The sequence below is a fragment of the Pantherophis guttatus genome, chromosome 8 (genome assembly GCF_059756535.1).
Source record: "Pantherophis guttatus breed Tessera chromosome 8, ASM5975653v1, whole genome shotgun sequence".
Taxonomy (NCBI): Eukaryota; Metazoa; Chordata; class Lepidosauria; order Squamata; family Colubridae; genus Pantherophis; species Pantherophis guttatus.
In genome coordinates, this window is record NC_142070.1 from 83673134 (window position 1) to 83698021 (window position 24888).

A 24888-nucleotide genomic window follows, 5' to 3' on the forward strand; every position below is an offset into this window, starting at 1 on the left:
AAGTCAGTCCTGAACCCTCTCCTGCTTTTACATTTTTCCTCCTTGTTGATACAAACCAGAAGCTGAGCCAGATTGATCATTAGAGGGAGCCAGACTGTCTCCTGCTTTTCTGCCCTCCCCTCCCTCCCTCCCTCTACAGGATTTAAACCTTTGTTTAAGATTCCCTTCCTGGGTAGGAATTGATCTGAATGACCTTTTTAAAAAAACGTTTTAACTTGTTGCTGAAAGCAAAGCCTGTTCGTGGTCTGGACTGCCAGAGTGTTGCACCACCAGCACTCCTCCTCCTCCTCCCTCCTCGCTACCCAGAGAAGTGGCAGTAGCTCAGGCCCTCCAGGCCCCTGCCCTCTCCTTGACAGCAGTGGGTCTGGGGAGCAGTGAAGGGGGGGGGGCTCGGGGGCTGGGCAGTCAAGGAGCCTGGGTGTTCCAGTTTCCAGTGCACGCATGCGCACTGGCCAGCTAGTCTTTTGGGTTTCTGGCACACATGCACGCGTGACGATCAGCTAGCCGGAGCGCATGCTCACGCAGGAAAACGGAAAACAAGCTCATGCACAAAGGACAGCTGATCATTATGCACGCATGTATGCCAGAAACCCAGAAGAGGAACAAGCGATGCCACGTGTGCCAGGCGACATGGGTCCGCATGCCACTTGGTGCTGAAAAGGTTCGCCATCACTCGTGTAGGGTCTCCTGCTTGGGCCGGGGGTGGGGTGGGGGGTTGGACTAGATGACCTACAAGGTCCCTTCCAACTCTTTTTATCTGTTAATTTTTACTATTCATTCATTTTAGGTTAATAACATTGGGAAACTCAAAGACTTTCTTCTGCAGCACCGGAAAGATTACATAAATGCTTATAGGTAAGTGTCATGATTGAAAATGTGAAAATTGACAACCGTGAGAAAAAATATCAGTGCTCCTGTGCCAGTTTCCCAGTCTGACACTGAGTTTAGTGGTATTGTATGAAGCTTAATTATCCTTGGAGTAGGAAAAAGAAAATTTATACACTGTAAATTGGAGGGCTGTTGTAAGGGCTGAATCCCAGCTGATGCTTGGGGGCATTTTAATATGTCACTGCTACCCTTTCTGTGTGAGGCTTCTGGAATGGTAATAAAGGCATCGGGATGCATAGTTTTCAAGGGGGGAGGAATATAACAAATAGGAGTCCCTGGTTGCCACTTGATTGTTCTAGTTGTGTGGCCCTATAAGTACATAAATAAACATGCCACTAGCTAATGCGAATTCTGCGAATTCTAATTATTTTAATAGGCCCTTATGTCAGGTAAACAAATGTCACAAAAAATGGGAAAGGAGCAGAAATAGAATAAGGAAGTTTACGCTGCAGTCCCTCTCTTCTTCTGTACACTCAAATGACTTCATGACTGAGTTGGACGTTACATTAAGAGTAGATCTGAGGCAGGTAATCAATTTTCATGGTCAACATTCATTATCCTTTTCTAAAGATTGTGCAAAGTACTATGTTGTCCTAAGTTTTTCTTCAGAAAACATGGCTGAACTCTTGGCTGTTTTTCCCAGCCATCTCATGTCTGAGTATGTGCGAATGTCCGACACTGACCGAGATCAGATTGACCAAGATGCCCAAATCTTCATGAGAACCTGTGCTGATGCAATTCAGCAGCTAAGAGCAGAAGGTAATTTAAGCTACATGTGTTGCTTTAGCCAGACAGGCGGAGAGCTCTTTTGAGGAAAATAACCTTCTGTATCTTTTCATTTCAGCACACAAAGACATCCATTCCCCACAAGTGAAGCAGCACCGAGAAACTGTATTGGATTTCATTGCAGACTATTTAAAAAGTATCAGTTTTTCTTGAAATAACAATACTTGTGTTTATATGTTTTGCAAAATTAGTCTCTGCTATTGTGACCACTTCATTTTCAGAAATTCTTTTCCATATGAGGGCCAATTGAAAAGCAAGTTCTCCAGTGAGAAAGGAGGAGTCTGGCAATTTTCTGGAAGAATCTGGCTGGCAGCTGGAGGCTAAAGGCAGTGGCATAACTCAGCCTGGTGGACAGTAGTTTCTATGGACAGTGGGTTGAGGTCTTAGTGATAACGGAGTAGTTATTAAACAAACAAAAGCTTTTTAACTGCTTGGGAAGAGGCAAAGGGTTCTTAATAAATCCACTAATAGTAGTGAGCCAGTGAAAAAACCATGACAGTATTTAAAACAGCAGAAAATATTTAATTTCATTAGCATCCATTTTTAATAATGCCTCCATTTTTTTCTACCTCCTAAATCTTGAAATCTACCTGTGTAGTCACTAGGAGTTGAAAATGGCTTGGTGGCACATGATCATTTAATTCCTGAAATAATTCATCCTCTTTACTCCAAATAAGATAAAAAATGGACATATAGCTAATAACAGAGTCACATTGTTCATTTTCCATAATATTGGACTAGCCATTTTCTTGCTGCTATTAAAAAAAAATGGAAAACAAATTTTATATCCATTTGTGCACCAAACCGTTTTTCAGCAATCTAAAACCATTTCATTAATTTTAGGAGTAGAGTAAGGCAATGCAGTTTTTAAAATGTTCAATGTATTTCCTACTGTATAGTGTTGCAGTAACTCTTATTGAACAAGGTAACCTTCATCAGTGTCCCAATATTAAAAACGTTGCCTGTCAGAAATACCTATGCAAGTTAACTTTAGCCCAAAGGTTTAGCCACTCCATTATCCCAAATAGATTTGGAAATGATAGTAAATTTTAAGTTTAAATGTTTTTGTAATAAAGATATGTAAATGATCAGGTCTGGGAGGCTTCACTGTGGTTATGCTTAAAATGAGGAATAGAAAAGAATAATTTAAATGATCAAATTGAAGTCATTTTTATATATGGAAAAAGTTGGTTTATTACATTTTAAAAATTGCTACAAAAGAGAAATGCAACCATGATTTATAAATCAGAAATACTGTGGTGGAAACTGCTCTTCTGTATAAACCATTTTTCAAAAAAAAGAGGCAGGCATGTAATAAAGTAGAGTTGGCAGTAAATTTGGGAACACAAGATTGTATCCCAAGTATAGAGACCTGGTAATCACAGTTCAGTTTGGATGGCTGTTGCTCTCTTTCACAGGAGTGTGCAAGCTGTACTCGGAACAAAGAGCAATACGGGTCAAGCGCGTAGTGGATAAAAAGAGATTGTAAGTGAGACTTTTGTTACTGCATTGGAAGATCTTGTCAATTTCTGTGCAAACGTCTTGGTCTTTCAGAAAAAAAATATTCAATTTGCTTCCAAAATTGATTCTGAAGCTTTTTTTTAATGTTTTATAATGTAAACCTAACAAGCAAACATTGTAAGCGTTTCTTTTTAAACTTACCCAGAATTTTATATAGATTTTCCCCCCTCTTTGCTTTCCTTTTTTTGGGGGGGGGGCAGAGTGATAATGTATAACGATAGCTTAAGCCTCTCAATGTATTTTAGCTGAATTCAGTGGGATTTCCTTTTTGAGCAGTTACACTTAAGTTTATTATACAACGTTGCTAATTCAGCACTGAAGGTAACTGCATACAATAGTAAGGATACAATGCACAAGGGGGCCGAGCGTTTCCCAGGGCTGTCAGTATAATTACACCATGCAGCATAATTAACCAGAGGGAATAATAAGCCCACTGCACAGGTTGGTGCACAGGTGGATTATGTAATCAGGAGAAGTGAATGAATCATCCCGAATACATGGTGCCCAAGGTGGGCAAATTACCTTAAGGAAAGAGAGAACAAATTGTTTCACCCTCTCAAGAAATTATGAATTTCCATATGCTGCTCAGAATGTGAACCTGCCAAAGCTGCTTTTCCTAGAAGTGTGTGTGTGGGGGGTGGTGGTGGGGGTGGTGTGGTGGCTGCAATTGCTGGGGAGGGCTACAGGTTTTTCATTTCTAAAGTAATATTGAACATACTTAAACTTCTGTGTGGCAATAATCAAACAACAAACTAAAATCTAATATCTAAAAATTGTTTATTTTGAACTATTCTCCTTTTATTTTTGCAAAAATACCCATTAGGTTGGGAAAAAAGAATTGCCCAGAAGCCTAACTCTGCATGGCAAAATGAATCAATCACCTTTTATGCCCTATAGAAGATCTTGAGGAATCATTGACTTATTTCAGTTCATCATGTTTATGACAATGAGCATATTGTAGTTCTAATCCACCCACAACTGAAGTGGTGTGTATAATTCAAACATGACTTAATTCAGTAAAAGCAAGAGCATAAGTAGCATGGGAAGGATTAAAATAAAAGGATAGTTTGGGGTAATGCTGGCCATTACAAGGACCAACTGACCACAAAACTCTCTGGCAGACGAGGGGGCCTCCTGCTGTCCCTGAAAAGACCACCCCGTGGAGGGAAAGTTGGCTTCCCTGGGAGAGCCCTCCCCAGGGCTTTCAGGGGAGAAGCCCCTTCCCCACATACGGCGTCTGGAAAGGGAAGCCCCTGGAGGAGAGCTGCTGAATGTGACCCAAGTGTCGGGCATGACATCCTGGCCTGGCTTTCTCTCTCTCTCAGCAGCTGCCATTAAACACAGCAGAGGAATAAAGCCAGCAAAGCAATTTTTTTTCCTACCATGTCTGACAACACATTTATTGCCATCCTAAATTAGAAATGTTTTCTGTAGAGCAACTGTTAAATCCAGAGATGATTGCAGAATAAGAAGAGCAAAATCCAGAATCCTAGGAACCCACCCTCTGATTTTAAATGTAATTGTTGATTTATCTTGGATCTTCCATCCTCAGGTGCCTGCTGTCCTCCTTGGGAGTAAAATCACCCCTGTGTTGAGCTCAACCCCTGGGAACCCCTTGTGGATTTATTGGCAGCAGGGCCTGAGAGGTGTCCTCCTGCCTTCTTCCAAGATGTATTTCAGCTTCTTGGTCTGGTGTTCCCTGGTAGCCCCCAGGCCCAAAGATAGCCTGTTCTGATTGGGCCCAGACAGGGTTGTCCAGAATGATTCCACACAAACCAGCCTTTAAATAGCTGTCAATCACTTGGCTCATTACACGTTACGGCATTTAGACAGAACAGAGAAAGATGGAGACTCTCCTGTTTCTTCTATTATTTGCCTTTTGTTTCAATTATTGTGGAAGTTTGAACCAAATTCAGAAATCATTTGTGGTGGTATTTGATTGCTTCCCAAGAGGCCCTCTGTCACTTTTGGCCGGGGTGGGGGGGGTGATAGTTTGATTACACCCACTGCTGCTGGGACAGTGGCACACCTACCTGTGTGTGTGTGTGGGGGGGGTGTCTCCGGGAAAGGGCAGAGAGTGAGCCTGGCCTTGAGGCACCCCTGTGTAAACATGGGGAGGGGCAGGCAGGCAGGCTTTCCAGGCTGATGGGTGGAAAGGAGGAGAGCAGCCCTTGGTTGTTTACTTCTCGTGTTTTGTTCCTTTAGATCCAGGCTTGAGCCTGAGCAAAGCAGTAAGTCAGCACTCACGGCTTCTTGTGGAAAAGTGCCCGAGATGGAGACGGAGGCTTCTCCTCCTCCTGAAGAATTGGAAGAAAAACTCACCAGGGAAGGCAGCCGAGGTGGTAATCCCTTCCTGCCTGTAATATTACAACAGCCATGCTTTAAATGCTGTAGAATGTTGAGGCTCATTTGGCTTCCGGTTGGGGAATTTTCTCTTTATTAACTCAGGAAAAATAGTTTTCAGTTACTTATCATTATGCTGCATTTATAGTGTGTTGCTTGAAAGTGAAATGGTATATTTTATGGGTTTCAGAAGTGGTCCAATATCAATATTGACTCACTCATTGTGGAGCCTTCAAGTCAGTGTTTGTTTCCCATGTTTCCCTCCCTGCTAGAGGAGGGTTTCTGCTACAGCAGCTGCAGACTCCTGGCTTTGCGACTTTTACTGGAACTTGTCGGGGAAGGGAGGAGTTTCTGTAGGCAGCAAAGAGGAGCGTTCCTTGGCAGCACAGTCAGTTTCCGGCCTCCCCCCTGGAGGGCGACCCTCAGACTTCTGGAGAAGAGATTTCACGCAGGCTCCTAAGGATGGAAAGAAGAGAAGCTTGGGCTTCCTCTAAGGGGAGAAGTCCAATTGCTCTCCCAAAAAGGACGCTCATGGGGATGGGGGACTCGGTGGTGAGAGGAACAGCGTCAGCCCTCCACAAACTAGACATGAGAACAATGGAGGTCTATTATCTACCAGGTGCAAAGATCCTGGCCGTTGGCCGTGGTTTGTAAAATCAGAAGATTTGACCATTAAACCTGCTGACGGTCACTATCCTTTTCTTCGATTTCATGTCAGAACTAGTGACATTCCCAAAAGAGGCTGGAAAAGATTATTAGAAGGATTCCAAGTTGCTAGGGAGGAAGAGTTGAGCATGGATATTGTCTATACTTCCAGCTGAAGGTCAAGGCCACGGACGGAATGAAGGATTTTGGAGCTGAACTGCTGATTGGAGAGAGTCTTGTTGAGAAAATTCCTATAGCATCTACAGGGATGCTCCTGGTGAGAGATCTGGTAGACCAGGAGGAGGGGATTTGGAAGGTGTCTTGCTGAGGGAATCTGGAGAGTTTTAAAATAGACCTGGAGTGGAAAGGAGACTGATATCCAGAACCACATTCAAGCTATAGAATTCTGTTAAATATAAGCAGTAAAGATAGGTTGCATTCCTGGTTGCATTTCTTGTCTGGACTACCTCACAGGGATATGATTCTTGGAGATCTGAAAGTACCCCTCCTGTTCCTCACTTTTACATTCCTGAAAACTAGGGAGGGTCCTTTCTGAGACATTTTCATCCCTCCTCAACCTTCAGACTCAAATTTTACTTATCAGGCTGTTGTCTAGGCTGCAGTCATTCCATCCCACTTCAGTGAGCCTCTGGCATCTTGAGCAGACTTGACCAGTTGGAGTCCAGCTTGGCGCAGAACTGAGCAACTTTGTCAGCCTGATAGCCAGAATACCTCATGGATGATCCAGCCTGTCACTACATAACAAGGACCGGGTCCCTCCAAAATGGGCCGTTGGATGACTATTGACAAACACAACAGGGCAGAGAAGTACATTTTGCCATCCTTATTGCCGTAGGTGATCCAGACTATGGACCAGGTTTGATCGGATTCGCTCATGTCTTCTATCTCTTGGGGTGCTTCACGCTCTGGAACTCTTCCGTAAAGTGTGCTCTGGGAATAGCACACAGGGAGAGCTTATGTGGCACTGACAATGCCCTCTCCAGCCCATTCCACACAGTGACCGTGGTCTTAGCCAAACTGCCCACCAGGCCCTTGGCAAAAACCCTAAGCTCTGCCATGGGATCCTCCAGTCCTTCCGTGGGGAGGATGGCACCAGTCAACCAGGAGGCTGTCAGAGAACAATCCACCTTTGTGGCAATACGGTTGTGGCAGTGGAGGATGATCCTCCCTTGCCAGATCGTTTTGCGGTTGCCCGAAAGCAAAGGCAGACCCAATGGGCAGCCTCTGGGATTCATTGGGCCCTCAATGAGAAGGGGTAGGTCCCTGCTTGCCATGGAGGCCACCAACTCTTGAGCCACCCTGGGCTCAACACCAACAGCAGCAGCAGCTGGCTGGACATGTTTTAAGGTCTTTGGGCATGAATAGCAAGGACTGACTCGTTTAGGCCAAGCCAGGAGGGACACGACATCCTGGAGAATAGATGCCCACCTGAAATTCCTACATACCAGGCAAGAACTGAAAGTTTAAAAGAAGCAGAATTGTGTGGCTTCGCTTCATATTGTATGGGCCTAGCAATTTGGGACTGGCTTCATGATGATGACAGTTTTGTTTGGCTTCTTTTGCAGAGAGGAACCTAATTGATGAGCATCCTGATTTTAGTCTTGGTCAAGACAGCAGAGGAGAAGACGAGCTTTCCCCTGAAGAAATCCAAATGGTAATTAATCTTTTCATCTTGAGCAGGAAGCTAGGGTTAAGTGTCTGTCCCTCAGGGACTGAACCCCTCCCCCTCCGATTTTGACAGGGAGGATCTTCAGCTCCCAAACGGAGCTTCCCAAGGCCTCTCGCCCATCAGTCAGCCTGCCTTCTGCTTACATACTGGGCAGCCTCCTCTCGCGTAGCACTTGTGCACCACCTCCTGAATGGCCAGCATCAGGAAGTCCCCAGAATTGTAGTCAAATTTTCTCAATAGAAATTTGGAGACCTGATGGGCTTTTTAGGTATATTTTGCATAGATGTGAATAGGCTTTTCTTCTTTTTTAATTGGATGGAGTGTAATGTTTTCTAACTTCTGTTTATTTGATCTCTGACCACATAACTGTTTTGCAAATATTTTTAGAGATGTTTCTGCTGCATTAGTAGTAGTTTTACCTTGAATACAGAAATAATTCTCATTCCTCCTCTCCCTCTCCCCATAGCTCAGTTAAAGAATACTTGCTCAGAAATTTCCGGGAAAAGGATGCATATTTTTAATCTTAGAAGAAGGCAGATATAGATGAAGAGTGTTGGAGAGGAGAGCCCTGAATTCAGATCTCTCTTCAACAGTTCTTAGATCCGTCATGTCTTCTCTGGGACCTTCCTTGTGTGATACCGGCAGGGATAGCCTAAGAAAAACTGAATTCCTGGAAAGAGTTTCACTGAAACTTACTTTTTCACATAGATGGTCCATTGGAACTAAGCTTTAAATTGCAATAATTTCTTTTCTCCTTTCTCCTCCCAACCCCAGTTTGAGCAGGAAAACCAACGCCTTGTGGGTGAAATGAACAGCCTGTTTGATGAAGTGAGGTACAGTTTTTTCCCCTTCGGTTTGCTTTTTTTTTGACATTTTGATCAAGGTTCTCAGCCCACATCACCTGCTTGAGGTGACGTTGTGTGGGCAGCACAGTGGGAATTGGTGCTTATCCCAGGGGCGTGTCCGTAGATCAGCCTCTCAGTGGGGCTGGTGCTTTCTACGAATTCTGTGCTCTGGTTCAGCCTGTAGTTTTTGCAGCCTATTAGATTTCCCAACTCCAACAGGAGCCATCTCTGACTAATGCAGTTTTATATTGCACAGATAATAGGTGTCCAATTTTTCTGTGTAGCAGTCTGCATTTTTACACACCTAGAACCTACACCTAATTATATAAATTGTATTTTTCCAATGTTGCTATAAACAACTGATCTGCTTTATATTAAGCATTTTATTGAAAATCTGCATCCAGTAATCCTTCACTATCTTAGGAATGTAAAATATTCTATTTACTTCATTCTGTAAAAATGGGAAATGTTTATTCTTAACTGTGTTTATATATAACAAAGTCTTTTTGCTTTCCTTTGTTACATTTTGATCATTTTAGGCAGATTGAAGGGAAAGTAGTTGAAATATCTAGACTTCAAGAAATATTTACAGAAAAAGTATTACAACAGGTAAGAAGAATCTCATATTTGACTCTTTCACTAAAGCATTTTGAGTTCTAAAAAAATTCATGGCACCCTGTAGGATAGAGGCAAAGCGTCTATGATGATGGAGCAAAATATGAATTAATTATAATAGAGTGGGGACCGTGAGGAGAGTTACCAAAAGAGTTTGTGTAACACACATTTGCTGCAGAAATATAATGTTCAGGAGAGAACATTATGGGGGAATGAACAAGTGCACTGGGGCTATGAAGATACTGCCGAGTTCCCAGATAATTCTTCCAATTCCCAGTGCAGCCTAGATCCTTTGGATTGCCTTGTGGTCTCTCATCCAACTCCTGTCCGCCTCAAAAGTCATATTTACCTTTTTCCAGAAGGGTTCAGCCAAGGTCATCTAGCTGCTGCCATTTGCAGAGTCACCAAATATGTGTTAACTTAATTTCTAGGAAGCTGAAATTGACAATATCCACCAGATAGTTGTGGGTGCAACGGAGAACATCAAGGAAGGCAATGAAGACATAAGAGAGGTAAACTTGGCCAAGGCTTTCTTGATTTTTTTTTTAATAGTTTTTATTAATAATAAAAAGAAAAAAACAAAACCAACATAGATACATTGAAACAACATACAAAACGAACACACATCAATTCAGTCCAATGACTGGCTCTTAGAAGATATTACAACGGTGGGTTATTTTTCATATTTCTATTTGTATCAATATTTACAGTCACCTATTTACCTAGTTGTATATGTACATATATAATTGACTCCTTATTTACTTCTATGCATTTCTATTGAGTACTCGAAAATCATCTTTATATTCCTATTTTTGCCTCCAGCCAGTTGTACCATCTTTGCCATACTAAATAGTAATCAGTATCATCTTTCTCTTGTATTTCTTTTGTGAGCTTATCCAATTCTGCACATTCTGTGATTTTAGCTATTATTTTGTCTTCTGTGGGTAACTGTTCAGATTTCCAATGTTGGGCAAAGAGTATACGTGCTGCTGTGAGGATATGGATGATCAAATATTTTATTTCTTTGGTATATTGTGTTGTGATTATTCCCAATAAAAAGGTTTCCGGCCTCATTTCCAGTTTTTGTTTCGTGATTTCTTCAATCATTGTTTTAATTTGTTGCCAGTATTGTTTTGCCCTTCGGCATAGCCACCAGAGATGATAATATGTCCCTTTCTGTGATTTACATTTCCAGCACATCGGAGATGTATTTGGGAACATTTTGGCTAGGCGCGCCGGTGGGAGGTGCTTTCTTGATTTTTGTTATTCTTGACTGGCCCGTGGCAAGTTGTACTCCAGTAGCCTGGCTCTGTTGCATTTTGAAGGAATACAGTCTTGTTTCTGGTTACACTTGTTCTGTGTGGTGTGAAGATGTGCACATTCATTCATTCAAAACAGTTATATAGCCGCCTATCTTATAAAACTCTGGGCAGCTCAATCTGTGGAAGTGCCTCCCTGTCCAAAATTAACCGTGGGCAGTATTTGTAGCTGTGGGCCAACCACTTTCCTTAAGAAGGAAAGATTGGAGACTGGACAAAAACTCTCCAATGCTGTGGGGTCCAGGATGGCGTCTTGGAGGTGGGCAGCGCTCCACTGCCTCCAATCAGCTATGCTTATGGGTGTGGTCCTTTCCCCCCGAATGTAGGCTGAGACCCCCTGCACCAGAGACACCCTAACCCCTCAAGCACCATTCTTTGGTCAAAGCGTCCTGCACACTTTGCAAGCAAGGACCGATGGACAATTGACAATTGATAAAAATTGATAAAAATGCTACTTCTTTGTTCTTACTTCAGCTAAAGTAGTGGCATAAAATAAAAACAAAATAAAAAGGTGGCGAGAACATACATTAAAAACCTTAGTGAACCTGTCAGTCATAATTTGATTGGCCTTTTCTTTCTGTATTCTGCTCTTAAGAGGTTGCCATGTGGAACGAAAGATCTGAAGACAAAAACTATGTTGGAGGCATAAACTGAAAACAGTTTTGCACATTCCTGAATTGCCCACTGCAATTTACATCTTTTAAAAGGATGTTTTTTGTTCTCCACAGGCAATCAAGAATAATGCTGGATTTCGAGTGTGGATCCTCTTCTTCCTGGTCATGTGCTCCTTCTCTCTGTTGTTTCTGGACTGGTATGGAAGCTGATCCTGGCCCGCAATAAAGGCTGTGGAACCACCTCGCCAGGTGACAGTAGTTCACGCATCATGGCTGTAGAAATATGTATATATCGTATGTGTGTGTGTGTGTGTGCCTCTGTAAACTAACACTCAGGAACATCTCAGAAGTCACAGGGAGCTTTAGGCAGCAGAAGGAAACTGAACGGCTGCCAGGAAATGCTCAAGAAAAGTGTTGACAGGTACATGATCATAGCAGTGAGAAGTTGCCAAACATTTGTATGTGATGAAATGCCAATCAGCTGCTTCCTCTTCAGGCGTGGGGCTGGGGGCAGTGTTTTCCAGCATGAGGAATGCTACTGGTCTTCCCTGTTGGTTGAAGTGGGTGGAGCTGCCCCCCCCCCAAAAAGTCCCCTTATGGAGAGGGGCTTCAGCTCGGAACAGGGGCTACTTGGATCTTTCCAGAAACTTTGCACTCCAACTCCCTCCCCTCATTTTGTCTTCCCTTTCAAAGCCCCAATTGGCCTCTTCAGCTTTGGGGACACCGAGACTCTGGGGTCTGTGGAAGGCCCCCCCCCCCCCCCCATGAAGAATGGAGAGGAAGGAGGTCTTCTTGAATGATCCAGTGCACTTCAGTTTACAGCAAACAGGGATTGCTCAGACATAGTCATGCAAATAATCATTATTAGAAAGGTGTTTTAGAAGAGGTTTTTATTGCAAGTAGTGTGATTGGAATCCTTCATTTCTTTTCCTCTTCACCGCTGCAAACATCTATTTAAACATACGGAGTTTGAGACTTGAGCATACTATTTTATTTTACACAGAGTGAAAATGTCAAAAGTTACATGTGAATTCGGTAAAAGTACTGACTACTAGGGAATACAAACATGGTGTTGTGTGTACAAGAGAGAACTCCTTGATGCAAATGAAAGATTTGGCACATAAGTTATTGCTTTTTATGTATTCCACACAACAGCGATTACATACCAAAAATTGTACAATATGTAACTATATTTAATATTAAAATTTCCAACAAAACCGTAGATGGCATTTTCCAAATAGATTGGTGCAAAAAAAAAGTTCTGGAAGGAAATATAACCTAGAACCATGTTTGTCTTAGTAGAAGGTTAGAAAAAAAAAGACATGTTGATTTTAAAGTGTGTTTCGGTAAAATTAATGAAACTTTTGACATTCCACTGGGAAATAATACATTCAGAAGAACAAAAATGACAGCAGTTGTAAGCTACAACCTGCAATTGAGAACAGCAGACAAGTCAACGCCAGAGTTTGACGGAGGGTCTTCCTAATGCAGTGCAGTGTTTTTTCAACCATCTCCCATCCTAGGAAAGATTCACAGATTAAAATGCGCCGCTGTCCTATCCCTAGAGCTTAGCGGTGGAGAAGCCGGTCAGATTTACGCCCGTCGACCCAGTGGATTGCCGCCCTTGGCTGCTTATGCTGCAGGGGTTGAAGCGGCCTTGCCAAACTCCCTGGGAAGGAACCGATAGTGACTGTGGAGGAGCACTTGAACATCATACTTTTCATAATGCAGGAGTCTGTCAAACATAGTGAGTGTGTACCTGGCCTTGTGAGTGCTTAGCTTATGTCCAGAAAGTAGCCTTGCCCTCCCTCCCTCCCCACCATGCCTTTTCAACTTCGGAATCATCTGGATGTTGCCATCATTGGAGGCACTTTATTCCCCAGATGGCTGACGTCAAAATCCCACTGAGCTCAAGGGAATCGATGTCTCTTCCCAGCAGGAATAGGAAAGGCCAAAGAATGCTGCCAGCAAAGGGTATTTTACAATGTTAAGGTTTCTAAAAGAGGCCGTTATAATGAAATATGTCCTTTCTAGTTACACAGATTGTATGGTGGGCTAAAGAGTTTCGGTCTTGTTTATCTCCTTAAGTCACCACTATCCCTCAGAATATTTTGTCCTTTATATTCTTGCCCTTTAATTAAAACTCCTAATCTGTCATTAAAACTGTATAGCTCTTGAATGTCTAATTTCTATTTTGTTTGCACAAGATTCTTTCATGTAGTGGAAACAGTGAAGTGCATGCTATAACAGAAGCAATTAAGCCTAAAGGTAATGGATGTAGTGAGCAAAATAAGGCCGGTTTTATTTCTTGGTTTTCATTTTGGAACTGCAAGCCATACCCATGAATGTTTGGATTTCAGAGCCGATTTAAAGGGAAACAAAACACAAGGACACACAGTAAGAAGCACGTTATCCCACGCCAACAAGCCCTGCCTGAATGACTCTGTCAGATGTCTAAATTACAAGAATGTGCCTAAGTTTGATGCCACTGAAAGAGAAATTGGTGTTAGAGCTCTAAAGCAATGCTGATGTGCCCTGGACCATTAACGCCCTACTTTCTTTTTCGTTGCTCCGTTTTGCAAAGCAGTTGGCAGCAACCAAAGCAATTACACCATAAATTATGAGCAACCTCTAAGTGATCCTAACAATGAGACATTCCATGAAAACCACCTTCGGACCCTTCGCCATCAGACTTCCTCCTAAACAGGTTTCTCAGCTGCCTCAGTTTCCTGCTCAGAAAGTTTCTCTTCCGAAAGCACCGTCATCCATGGAGAAACTGATCGGGTGATGGTCTGCTTGGCCAGGTTGTAGTGGTTGATCACCGTGTAGAACTTTCCTCGAGCGCTAGAGTCTTGTTCGGAATAGTAGCTCTCTAATCCAGCCGGAATGCATTGATTGTTCTGAAAGACACAGATGCCACACACACACACACACACACACACACACACACATACCTGAAAACCAGAGAGAAAGCAAGGCGGCACCGGGTGTGCATGTGTCTCTCCCCCAAAGTATCCGCGAAAGAGAAAGCGCTGGGCAGCTTCTTGGGCCCAGCAGAGGTGTCCCCTTTCCATTCCCATCTGACGGCTGTTACCAGGGGGACCTTTTATCAGGTTCGCCTGATTCGCCAGTTGCGGCCCTTTCTTGATCGGGATTCCTTGTGCACAGTCACTCACGCCCTCGTCACCTCTCGCCTTGACTACTGCAACGCTCTCTACATGGGGCTCCCCTTGAAGAGCACCCGGAGGCTCCAGCTGGTCCAGAATGCAGCAGCGCGGGTAGTGATGGGAGCAACATGGCGCTCCCATGTAACACCGCTCCTGCGCGAGCTGCACTGGCTCCCGGTGGTCTTCCGGGTGCGCTTCAAGGTGTTGGTTATCACCTTTAAAGCGCTCCATGGCATAGGGCCTAGCTATCTCCGAGACCGCCTGCTGCTACCGACGACCTCCCACCGACCCGTGCGCTCCCACAGAGAGGGCCTCCTCAGGGTGCCATCAGCCAAACAATGTAGGCTGGTGGCCCCCAGGGGGAGGGCCTTCTCTGTGGGGGCTCCTACCCTCTGGAATCAGTTGCCCCCGGAGATAAGAAGAATCCAGGACCTCAATGCCTTCCGTCGTTCCCTGAAAACCCATCTTTTTCAACAAGCCGGGTTGGCCTAAGAAGAAATTTTTAAAATTTTAAAATTTTTAAATTCTTTTAATTAGTCTGTGATTCTTAACTTTCGGGCCAAAATTTATATATATTTTTAAATGTTTTAATATTTGTATCCTATGTTTTTTATCTTGGCTGTACACCGCCCTGAGTCCTCAGGGAGAAGGGCGGTATATAAATTGGAAATTAAATTAAATTAAATTAAATTTCTCCCCCAAACCTTTAACCTTTCTTCCTCCAGGGCACCTCAGTGGTTTTCCTCTCTCTCTTTGCTTCTCCTGCTTCCAAGATTTCCAGGGTGCCCTTGGCAAAAGGATATTGGAGCTTTTTCTTGACCTGTGGCCCTTCGTTTCTAGAGACTGTCATTTGTGGGGTCTTTGATACCACCCACCACCTTTCTATTCCTCTTGAGAATAAAAGAGAAATTTCTCTCTTCTGAGGAAGCGCTTGGAAGGTCTGGCCCAGCTTAGCATGGGAAACGCCTCCATCCATGGACCTAAGCTGGACATGGACCCAGAGGCTGAGAGTCAAAGGACCATTTGCCAAAGTTGTTATTCCCCAAGGAGCCACGTTTTGCAGACTGTTCTGAACAGAAGGGAGAAGCCTCTGCTTGAGAGTTGTCAAGTGCCAAAATGAGTTGTTACAGTAAAGAACAACACGGAGGGCACAGGAACAAGTATTCATGCCTGGCTCTTTTTTCCCCATCTCTGCGCCTCAACAGACACCAAATGCTTTCCCTGCACCCTAATTTTTATGCCCTTCCTGCATGACTATTCTGCCGGAGACCCCGCTGACTAAACATCTCTTTGGCTTTCAGTCCCCTTCCTTACCTTGAAGACGAAACCTTCTGGGCAGGCTTGGTCGTACTTATACACCTTGTAGACCACCAGAAACCCAACGCAGGTAAGGAACGCAAGGGCAAACAGGATCAGGGCGGTCGCCTGCAAATAGATTGCGGTTTCTTTTAAGTACACGTTGCTCTGAAACACTTCTGAGCAGACCAAAGGACCGTCCTCGACATCTCACTTGGATGTCACGTAGCTATCTCAACAACCATCCCATTGTTAAATCCACTTGCTGCAAGCTGCCCAGAGTTGCTCTGGATAGTGAGATGGGCAACAAAAAAAAATTAATAAATAAGTTTACTACTGTGTGATGTCTCTGTGTAGAACAGAGCAGTCTTCTGTTCCTGCATATTATCAGGAAAGCCCCTTGGCTGGACAATATAAAGCGACTGAGAATATAGTGCTAGATGATGGGGCCGTTGGGTTGGGTGGTACTCAAGATGTTCCTGAGCAAGAAAGGAGGATCTTCCAAAGCACCTAGGAGTTTCAGTCAAGTGTTAAGAGGAGAATTATAATGACAAGACATCAACCTTGAAAACAAACAAAAAAAGCAAGGAAAGTCTTCCAGAAGTTTTCCATTCAGAAGGTTCCAACCTCAATTTGGTGTGCTGAAGAGACAGACAGAACTAATTTCAAGAAGATCAGAGGAGTAAGCTGAAATTGCCTACAGTAAAGATGTCTGCTTCCAAAGTATCTTAAAAAACATTTACTAATTATAAAAACTCCTGGTATTAAAACATGAAGGTAGATTAATGTCCTCATTGTCAAGTCAGAAGACTGGAAAAACCGCTGAAATATCTATAAGAATACAGCAAGCAACATAAAATTTAAAATACAACACCAGAATAAGCCAATCAATAAAAAAAGCACAGGTAAATGTTCTATCTGGAGCAAAACACAGTAGTGAACCAACTGTAAGAACAGCTATGAAAACAAACCGATGGATCATCAAACAAATTGACCCAGAGTTCTTTCTCGAGGCTCAAGTCATCCTACTTCGGACACATTCCGGGAAGACCTAGCTCTCTGGAGAAGGCGGCTCTCCTGCTGGGAAAGATGGGAGTGCTGAAGAGCTGAGAGCGTTCAGTCAACTCAGCTGGAGGGCCCCGTGCCGGTTTAGCAGCCTTCCCTGCTGGCCTTGGAAAACTCCAGCAACCCGTACAGCTGTTGGGACTTGGCAGTTTAATACATACTGTTGACTGGCAGACGTTGGAAGACTTCTCTAAAAGGCTACCCACATGTTGACTGGTGTTTCTGGGTGCAACTAGGAGGGTTTGCGGGAGTTTCACGGCGAAAGCCTTCCCTTTGCTGAAGAGCCCATCCTTTCCTTCTTCCCCTCTGGCACTGTGAACTGACACCACCCAGAGGCCCCGGCTGCCTCCCGAGGCCTCTCCAGGGCCCCGTTGCGTAGCGGCAGAGCTCAACAACCTGGGCCTGAAAATAATCCCCAAGCGATTCAAGCAAAGGGAATGGAAGTTTGTTTGTCTCCTGGCTTCTGGTCTACACAGGGCAAGATCTGATCAGTCTCTCGGTTATGTATTGTATGGTAAGTGGAAATATGCAGTGAGGTTTTCTGTTTTTCACAGGAGAACTGAGAAATCTTTAATCTTTAAATAATTGTCACACTCTATTTGCATACAAAAAGTATTTGACGTCTCAGCATTTATACAGCGCACTCTAATGCCAGTAAGAAGCAGAAACCAGTAAAACAAAGTTCATAACTAGACCCGTGTTTGTTTGCTGGTTCATTTCTTAATTCGGGCATTTGGCTAAACCACATTTTGAATTTCCAAACTCTTAACAAGCCAACTTTTGTCCCTGTGCTGGGTGACTCTTCCCCCTCCCTGACTCAGCCCAAGATCCCCGGAGGCTTTCGCAAGAGAGCTGTCCTGGGGTGCCTCCATGGATTTGCCTTTGCTGCCTGGGAGCTGCACTGGAAGTCTGGGTTGATTCCTTCAGCCACATCTTCTTAACAAGCGTTACCCTTGTGGTGTGTAGCTACAGTCTTTAACTTATCAATGCATCCATTCATTACCTTTTACGGCAAATAAATTCCCTTTGGCATCGTCTTAACAATAAAAAAGCTAAAACATTATGAAATAGGTAAATACATATGTACTACTATGCTTTGTTTATACTTCGTAAATTACAAAGGCTCTCGCAAATTCATCCACAGTAGTTGCTCTAATTCTTCATCATTTGATGCATAATTTGTATTCCCTGCTAAACACAAGACCTCCCTGGATTAATTCTCACATCCAGACATCTTGCTGTATCGTACAAGCTATCCAAAAATCACTGCATATCATTCAGATTCTCAGTCGACCATATGGCATCATTTGCATAAAAATGGCACTGACATTCATGATATGAGCCAATAAACTCCTAACGTCATCGAGGTTTAAATCTATGTTCCTTGCATATTTATCAAAATAACAGCTTACACCATTAAGAAAAATCACACATTCTCGTTCCCTACGGTCTTCCTCAAGTAATATTTTGCTTCTACCATATAAAACTTTTATGGCATTAAGGAACCAAACTTTAATTCCGTGTTTATATACTTTGCATTTTCTCTAAACTAACAAACACAATAGAAAGGTGTTTTTTTCTTACAATTGTATATAATGAGCCACTGAACAGAAAACTCTTCTTCCCTGATAATAAAGCTGCCGCCGCAGGGGCCTTCCTCAATGTGTGTCCCCCTGCCTGCTCCCTCTCAGTTTCTTCTGGTTAGAATTCAGCCAGTCAGTTTAGAGGCAGAGCCCTCTGCAGTCTTTACATTCACTCTTCCCCTTGTTGTAGCAGAAGAGCAGCCTTCTTCCAACTCTTGGGCACTGTTGGGCAGTCTTCCTATGGGCTAAGCAAGTGGCATAGCTACAGGGTCCTTGAGCTTGGTGGTTCTCTTGCAGATGTTTCATGACCCAACTAGGGAACCTCCTCAGAGCCAAATCCACTAACTTCTAGCAACTTCTGGGTCATGAAACATCTACAAAAAAACAACCAAGCTCAGAGAGAGCATCAAGGATCCCACAATTCAACCGTGAGCTACAAATAGTTTCTTCTATTGGCATAGCTATTCTATAAGCTATCAGCCTTCCCAAGTAGACCAGGCAGGAAACACAACCAGATGAGCTCATTCTACTTTATTGTAAGGCTACCTTAACGGCATCTTGCAAATCCGAAAATACAAATCTCCTGTTATTTCTTTACAGCTGGAAAAGCTAGGGAGGGGTCCTTCTGAGTCTCTTTTTCCACCTGCAGCTGCAAGCTAGGCCCTCTCTTTTCTGACTGTTCCCTAGGCAATATTTCTTCACTCCGTCCCCTAAGGTCTTTCTCACATGCCATTACATAAAAAAAACCATATCTGTATTTTAACATGTCTCCGTTACTCAAGGAGTGTCACAACTTTCCATATGCGATGGTCATTATCTGTCCCACAGGGGCCACATACAGGATTCCTTGTATTGGTCAGTTTTGATTATAAGTGAAACAAGGCCAGTCTTACCCCAAAGCACTGCCATTCTTTCGATTCAAGTTAAATCCCTGATGTAATGTCATCAGTAAATTTATGATGCTCAACCCTAAACATTTACGACTATTTAATCTATATGATCACTGGAAAAGAATAGATAAAGAAGGAAATTGAGAAAGTAGATAAATTAGTTAATATGGAAACTATGGATCAGAGATTTGGAAAGTTCACCTCTAGCACATGTTTAGCACAGGTGAAACTGTTTCCATACAAATACAGTTCTAGCAGTTCCCATCACTTTCACTGAGGTTAACGTGTGTGTGTGTGTGTGTGTGTGTGTGTGTGTGTGTGTGTGTGTGTGTAATACGTTAAACTTCAGTCCCTTAAGGCTTAAAGGATTCTGCAAGGAAGTACTGCATACCTTTACCTTAATTCTTCAGTTTTCCTGTGGCAATTATTTAATTTAATATCTGCTAGTATTTTGAAGCGAGATAAACGTAACATTCATTTTTTCATGCTTGAAAATGAGCTGATATGGCTTACCTTGAAACGTTCTGAGATGCCTTGAGTGATACTGACTGTGAATTCTGCAATTCGGGGAGAACGAAATTTCCCTTTCTTTCGATCGGGTTCATATTCCGTTTTTGTCTTCACCACCACCTTTTCAATGAACACCAACAAAGGAGCCATTACCAGCACATTACTGCCTCACCACAACTGCATCTGCCTGTTCTTTAGCTTGTGATTTGCATGCAGCTTTTGGTCATGAGCCACAGAATAAAGAAGTTGGAAGTGACAATCCTATGCCATGGCCAAGAGCGCACAAAGGATCCCCATTTGGTTTATTTTGTCCTTTCAAGCAGACAAAACATAAATGTCGGGATTTAAATAATTCTCTGTGATTTTCTCCCTGGGCGCAAGCTGCAGAGTCTGCCAGGAAATGCTTTTCCATGAAAGAAGACTAGAAAGGGCATTTTAAGGACATTGGGTTCAACCACCTTATTTTCTAATCAGCTTTGGATTTATAATTATTTTGTAAATTAATATGTGGTCTTTAAACAAATGCTTGTAAAGTGAGGACTACCTGAAGCCTAATTAAAAAGGAGGTAGCAATTTCCTGTATCCCACTGGGCAAATTGGCACCACATAAAACTAGTCCTTGACTGATCCTGATCCACGGCCCTCAGGTGCGATTCTAATTTTCAAGCCTGGGTTCCAAAACTCTTGATCAATTGTAAATGGCCTTTAGAGCAGTAAAACATACACCCTTTGGATACTTATGTCTAGTAAAAGACATACCCTTTTGTTAGGAAAGGCTGAACAAAAATAGGATAGAGAATAACAGCAGCATTAACTGAAGAAATGACTCTAGATATGACAGTTAAACCAGGAGTGTGCAAGCTTCTTCAACTGGGGTCATATTTAGCCTCTTCTGAGCAGTGAAATGGGGCAAAAGAAAGAACAACATGAGGCCAATTCAATCAGAATTCAACTTAATAGAGCTTCCCTTCCCTTAATAGGAAGGGATCTTGGAAGTCTTCTAGCGCAACCCCTTCCTCTAGCAGGAGACCCTGTAAAACATTTCAGACAAGTGACTGTCCAGTCTCTTCTTAAAAACCTCCAGTGATGGAGCACCCACAACTTCTGAAGGCAACTTCTACTCCACTGGTTACCGTAATTGTCCTCACTGTCAGGAAATTTCTCCTTAATTCCAGGCTGCTTCTCTCCTTGATTACTTTCCATCCATTATTTCTTGTTTTGCCTTCTGGTGCTTTGGAAAATAAGTTAATCCCCTCCTCTAGTGACAGCCCCTCAAATACTGGAAAACTGCTGTCATGTCGTGTCCCCCCCCGCCCCCCCCAGTCCTTCTTTCCTCTAGACTGGCCATATCCAAATTCTGCAACCGTTCTTCATAGTTTCCAACTAAGTTTAACCATCTTAGTTGCTCTTCTCTACACTTTTTCCAAAGTCAAAACATCTTTTTTGTAATGTGGTGACTAAAACTGGATGCGGTATTCCAAGTGTGGTCTTACTAAGGCTTTATAAAGTGGTACTAATACATCACGTGATTTTGATTCTATGCCTTTGTTTATACAAAGGCTCAACAGAGACTTTATTTCCTTAGAGTCCTGCGGAAAAATCAGGTGGAACAATGGCTGATGACTTCTTTCTATCTGTCTACGATAGAAAGCGTCCTCACATACTATATAACAGTATGGTATGCTAGTCTAACAGCTGTGGACAGGAAGGCACTACAGAGAGTGATCAATTAGGCAGAAGAAACCATCGGTTGCTCTCTAACACCACTAGATGACATCGCCAGGTCTCGCTGTTTCAGCAGAATAAGGAAGATACTTAGGGATGATTCACACCCTGGCCAGTGTCTCTTTTCACTTCTACCATTGGGCAGAAGACATCGAAGCATAGCCAGCTGGACAAACAGGTTTAAAAACAGCTTCTACCCATGGGCTGTCAGACTCTTAAACGCAATCACAATCACTTCATGCACATACTGAAATTTATGACGAGTCTTTTACTTGTATAGGGATTATTCTCTATACTATTTGTTGTTTTGTATTTTCTGTTATGGATTGCACCAGAGAGGCTAAACCAATTTCATTGTATATATGATGTACAATGACAATAAAGGCTATACTATACAACCAAGGATTGTATAGTTTTTTTAGCTTTTTTGGCTGCTGCTACACACTGCTGGCTCATGTTTAAGTAATCATCCACTGGCACTCCAAGGTCTCCCTCACAGTTGCTGTTTTTGAGCCAGATTTCATCTACTTATATTTTGGTTTTTCCTGCCTAGGTATAAAACCTTGCCTTTCTCTACATTAAATTTCATGTTGTTGGATAGGGCCCATTGTTCAAGTCTGTCAAGATCTTTCTGGATCCTGAGCTTTTCTTGTGAGGTTGTTGGCTATTCCTGCTAGTTTAGTGTCATCTGCAAATTTGATGACGCTAAGCTAGCAGGAATAGCCAATACTCAGGAGGATAAAAACAATTATTTAATTTAAATCACAATATATGAACATTATAGAGTGAAAACAACATCTACATATGCAAAGTGGAAAGAGGGCAAGTGGAAAAGAACAAGTGAGTAAGAGGTATCTTGCAACTGTAAGGAGGGTGGCAGGAAAGTTCAGAAGGAGGGGGTTTGGCAGGGGGGTTGCTATGACAACAATAACGGGCTTTAGACATGTTTAACAACATGAGAAGAGAAAATCAGTTAATGAAGCTGCTCAATGAAGATGATAAATGCTTTTAGTTCAGTCTTCTCTAACATAGGCTGCAAGTTTTACAAGACAAATGCAAAATGTAGAATGAATCTTGAGACTGACAGAAATTAGTTGGAGTTGCTATTTACAATGATCAGCTTTAAAACTCCAGAGTCTGATAAACTGCATCTTGGAATACTGAAGGAACTAGCTTAAAATCTTACCAAACATTTGTATCTTATTTGTAAGAAACATTGGAGAAACAATTAAATGCTAGGTAATTGGAGGAAATAAACGTCCTTATTTTTAGAACTAGATAATAATAGGTTCCAGAGAATCTGATATTAATAGAAAGAGTTAGGGTTAGGGTTCAAACAAATCATAAAACTGTTAGCAACTTAAAAACAATGCTGTAATTACAAGAGGTCAACAACGTGTGACAGACGTGTGATGTCTCGTGTTGCTTGGATGACTTTCCTATTAGATTGTGGGAATATATATACCTTAATAATATCATAATATATCTTAATTTCAGCAGATCATTTGTTAAAGTGCTCCGTGACATTCTGAGCAGCTAGCTAAATGTGGTCCGGTAGCATACGCAGCTGCCTTGGAAACTGCCCTCAAGAGTTCTCATCAATTCTTCCTTCCAGATTGGACTGAGGAGCTTCAGTCCTGGACCTCATGTTCCTCAATATTTTTATGAATGACTTGAAGCGAGATGCTTCCCAAATCTGCAGACGAACTTCTCAACAATAGAACTAGAACCTTCCCAAACTAAAAGAACCTTTTTGGTTCTGGTTCCTTTACTCCGTACTCTTAAGAAACAGTTGGATTCTGGCTTCTAAGTGCCTCTTCGAGCACCACAAGACTAGGATCCTCAGAAATGAAGAACTAAAATGAGCTTATGGTATCCTTGATACAGGGGTGTTGATTTAATTACTTGGTAGTTTCTGATCTGAAAGGGAAGACAGCACTTATGCGAAAGCCTTACCACTTATTTAAGCTCATTAAAGTTCACAGGAAACAAAGCGTCTCTCTCCAGATTATTCCTATCATACTGTTTATTTCACGGAGAAATAAACGGAGATCGAGAGTCTTTCTCGTCCCCCTTCTGCATCCAAGGAGCATCCAAGTGCATACGGTACTAGCGGAGTAGTAAGCCAGGGATAGGCGGAGGCCACACCCAGGGAGGAACAAAGCCTCTCCGCCAGGCGCGAACAAAGAGCCGCCGTCTCCCCTTACAACAGCCTTTCTCCGCGATTCCTGTTCACCATTTCAGCCCCCAAATCTGCAGGTTTCCTTTGCAAGCGGATTAAAACAGCCCATCGCCAATTCTGAATTTACTCCCCAGCAGTATTGATTTTAAATGTATAATTATTCTTTTGATGCGGTCGCTCGACAATTGACATGGAAATAAGAACAGTACAACAACTGCAGATACAAATGTAAAAATATTCAACCATGTAATAAAAAAGAGCCTTTTTTTTTTTTTTTTTTTTTAAAGAAGCCTGCTTCGCACTGAAAAGTCACCGCGGGGAAACTCTTCCAGGGGAGATTTAAAAAAAAAAAAAAAAAAGGGGGGGGGGAATCTGGTTTTGCCGTTATGGGTCCGGGTTTCCCTGCGAAGGGCGCTGGGCCGAGGGCGGACGGAACCCACCCCCCTCGGTTCCCCGGGAAGGAGCGCGCCGCCGCCTCCCACCGGGGATGCCTGCCTGGGCTCCAAGGAAGGCAGCGCTCCGTGGCCGGAAGGGTTCCGCGTCCGGCATCGCCGCGCACCCGGGCCGCCCTCGAGAGGCGCAAGCGGCGCAGGGCGGGAGGAGGCCGGCAGGCGAGCCGAAGCCCTTCGCGGCGGGGATGCTCCGGCCTCCCGCCTCCCTCCAGGCCAGAGACCCGAGGCAGCCCGGGCGGAGGCTCCCCGCGGCGCTGCCGCTCTGTACCTTGTCCGGCGGCGGGAACTGGAGCTGCCCGACGTCCAGCGGGGTGATCAGAGGGATGGTATCGAAGCCGTCCTCCGCCGGGACCGGCTTGCCGCGCTTCTCGCCGAAAGGGCCGCCCAGCTTCACCATCCTTCCCTCGCGAAGAAGAGGAGCCTGCAAAGGGCCGCCGTCAGGCGAGGCTCGGCACAGCCCCAGCTCCGACCCCCGCCCGGCCCGGGGAGACCTACCTGCTCGGCCCCCGCCTCGTCCTCCGCTGCTGCTGCTGCTGCTGCTGCTGCCGCTGCCCCGCCGGCTTCTCGCGAGCCCCTCCGCCGCTCTGCCTCCCGAGCCCAGCGCCTCCCCTTCCGCGCGGGCGGCAGCAGCAGCACCGGAGTGACGCAGCCGCGCGTGGCCGTCGCCTCCCCCGCCCAGCCGGGAGCACCACCCTCGGCCGGGGCTGCGGCAGGAGGCGGCGCGGGTGGAGAGCGGCCGCTGACCTGCCTCG

The 24888-nt window shown here is 43.8% G+C and overlaps 2 protein-coding genes across 3 annotated transcripts in view; one reads left to right on the forward strand and one right to left on the reverse strand.

The window, feature by feature from the left end:
• STX18 (syntaxin 18) overlaps window positions 1-11524 on the forward strand; it is a 32043-nt gene extending 20519 nt beyond the window's left edge. For both annotated transcript variants that reach the window (XM_034435968.2, XM_087875004.1), the window contains exons 2-11: window positions 788-855; window positions 1532-1647; window positions 1733-1810; window positions 3093-3159; window positions 5401-5534; window positions 7770-7858; window positions 8648-8706; window positions 9258-9327; window positions 9765-9845; window positions 11381-11524. In XM_034435968.2, the coding sequence (XP_034291859.2) occupies window positions 788-855; window positions 1532-1647; window positions 1733-1810; window positions 3093-3159; window positions 5401-5534; window positions 7770-7858; window positions 8648-8706; window positions 9258-9327; window positions 9765-9845; window positions 11381-11476 (858 nt within the window). In that variant the 3' untranslated portion in view covers window positions 11477-11524. The remainder of the gene's footprint in view (window positions 1-787; window positions 856-1531; window positions 1648-1732; window positions 1811-3092; window positions 3160-5400; window positions 5535-7769; window positions 7859-8647; window positions 8707-9257; window positions 9328-9764; window positions 9846-11380) is intronic.
• A 617-nt stretch (window positions 11525-12141) lies between these two features.
• Window positions 12142-24739, reverse strand: NSG1 (neuronal vesicle trafficking associated 1). Its single transcript, XM_034435969.3, has 5 exons — window positions 24632-24739; window positions 24405-24557; window positions 19781-19897; window positions 15748-15858; window positions 12142-14166 (listed from the first exon to the last, which is right to left on the reverse strand). Exons 2-5 carry the CDS (start codon window positions 24531-24533, stop codon window positions 13966-13968), a joined length of 558 nt encoding a protein of 185 aa, XP_034291860.2. The 5' UTR covers window positions 24534-24557; window positions 24632-24739; the 3' UTR covers window positions 12142-13965.
• Window positions 24740-24888: the final 149 nt, after the last annotated feature.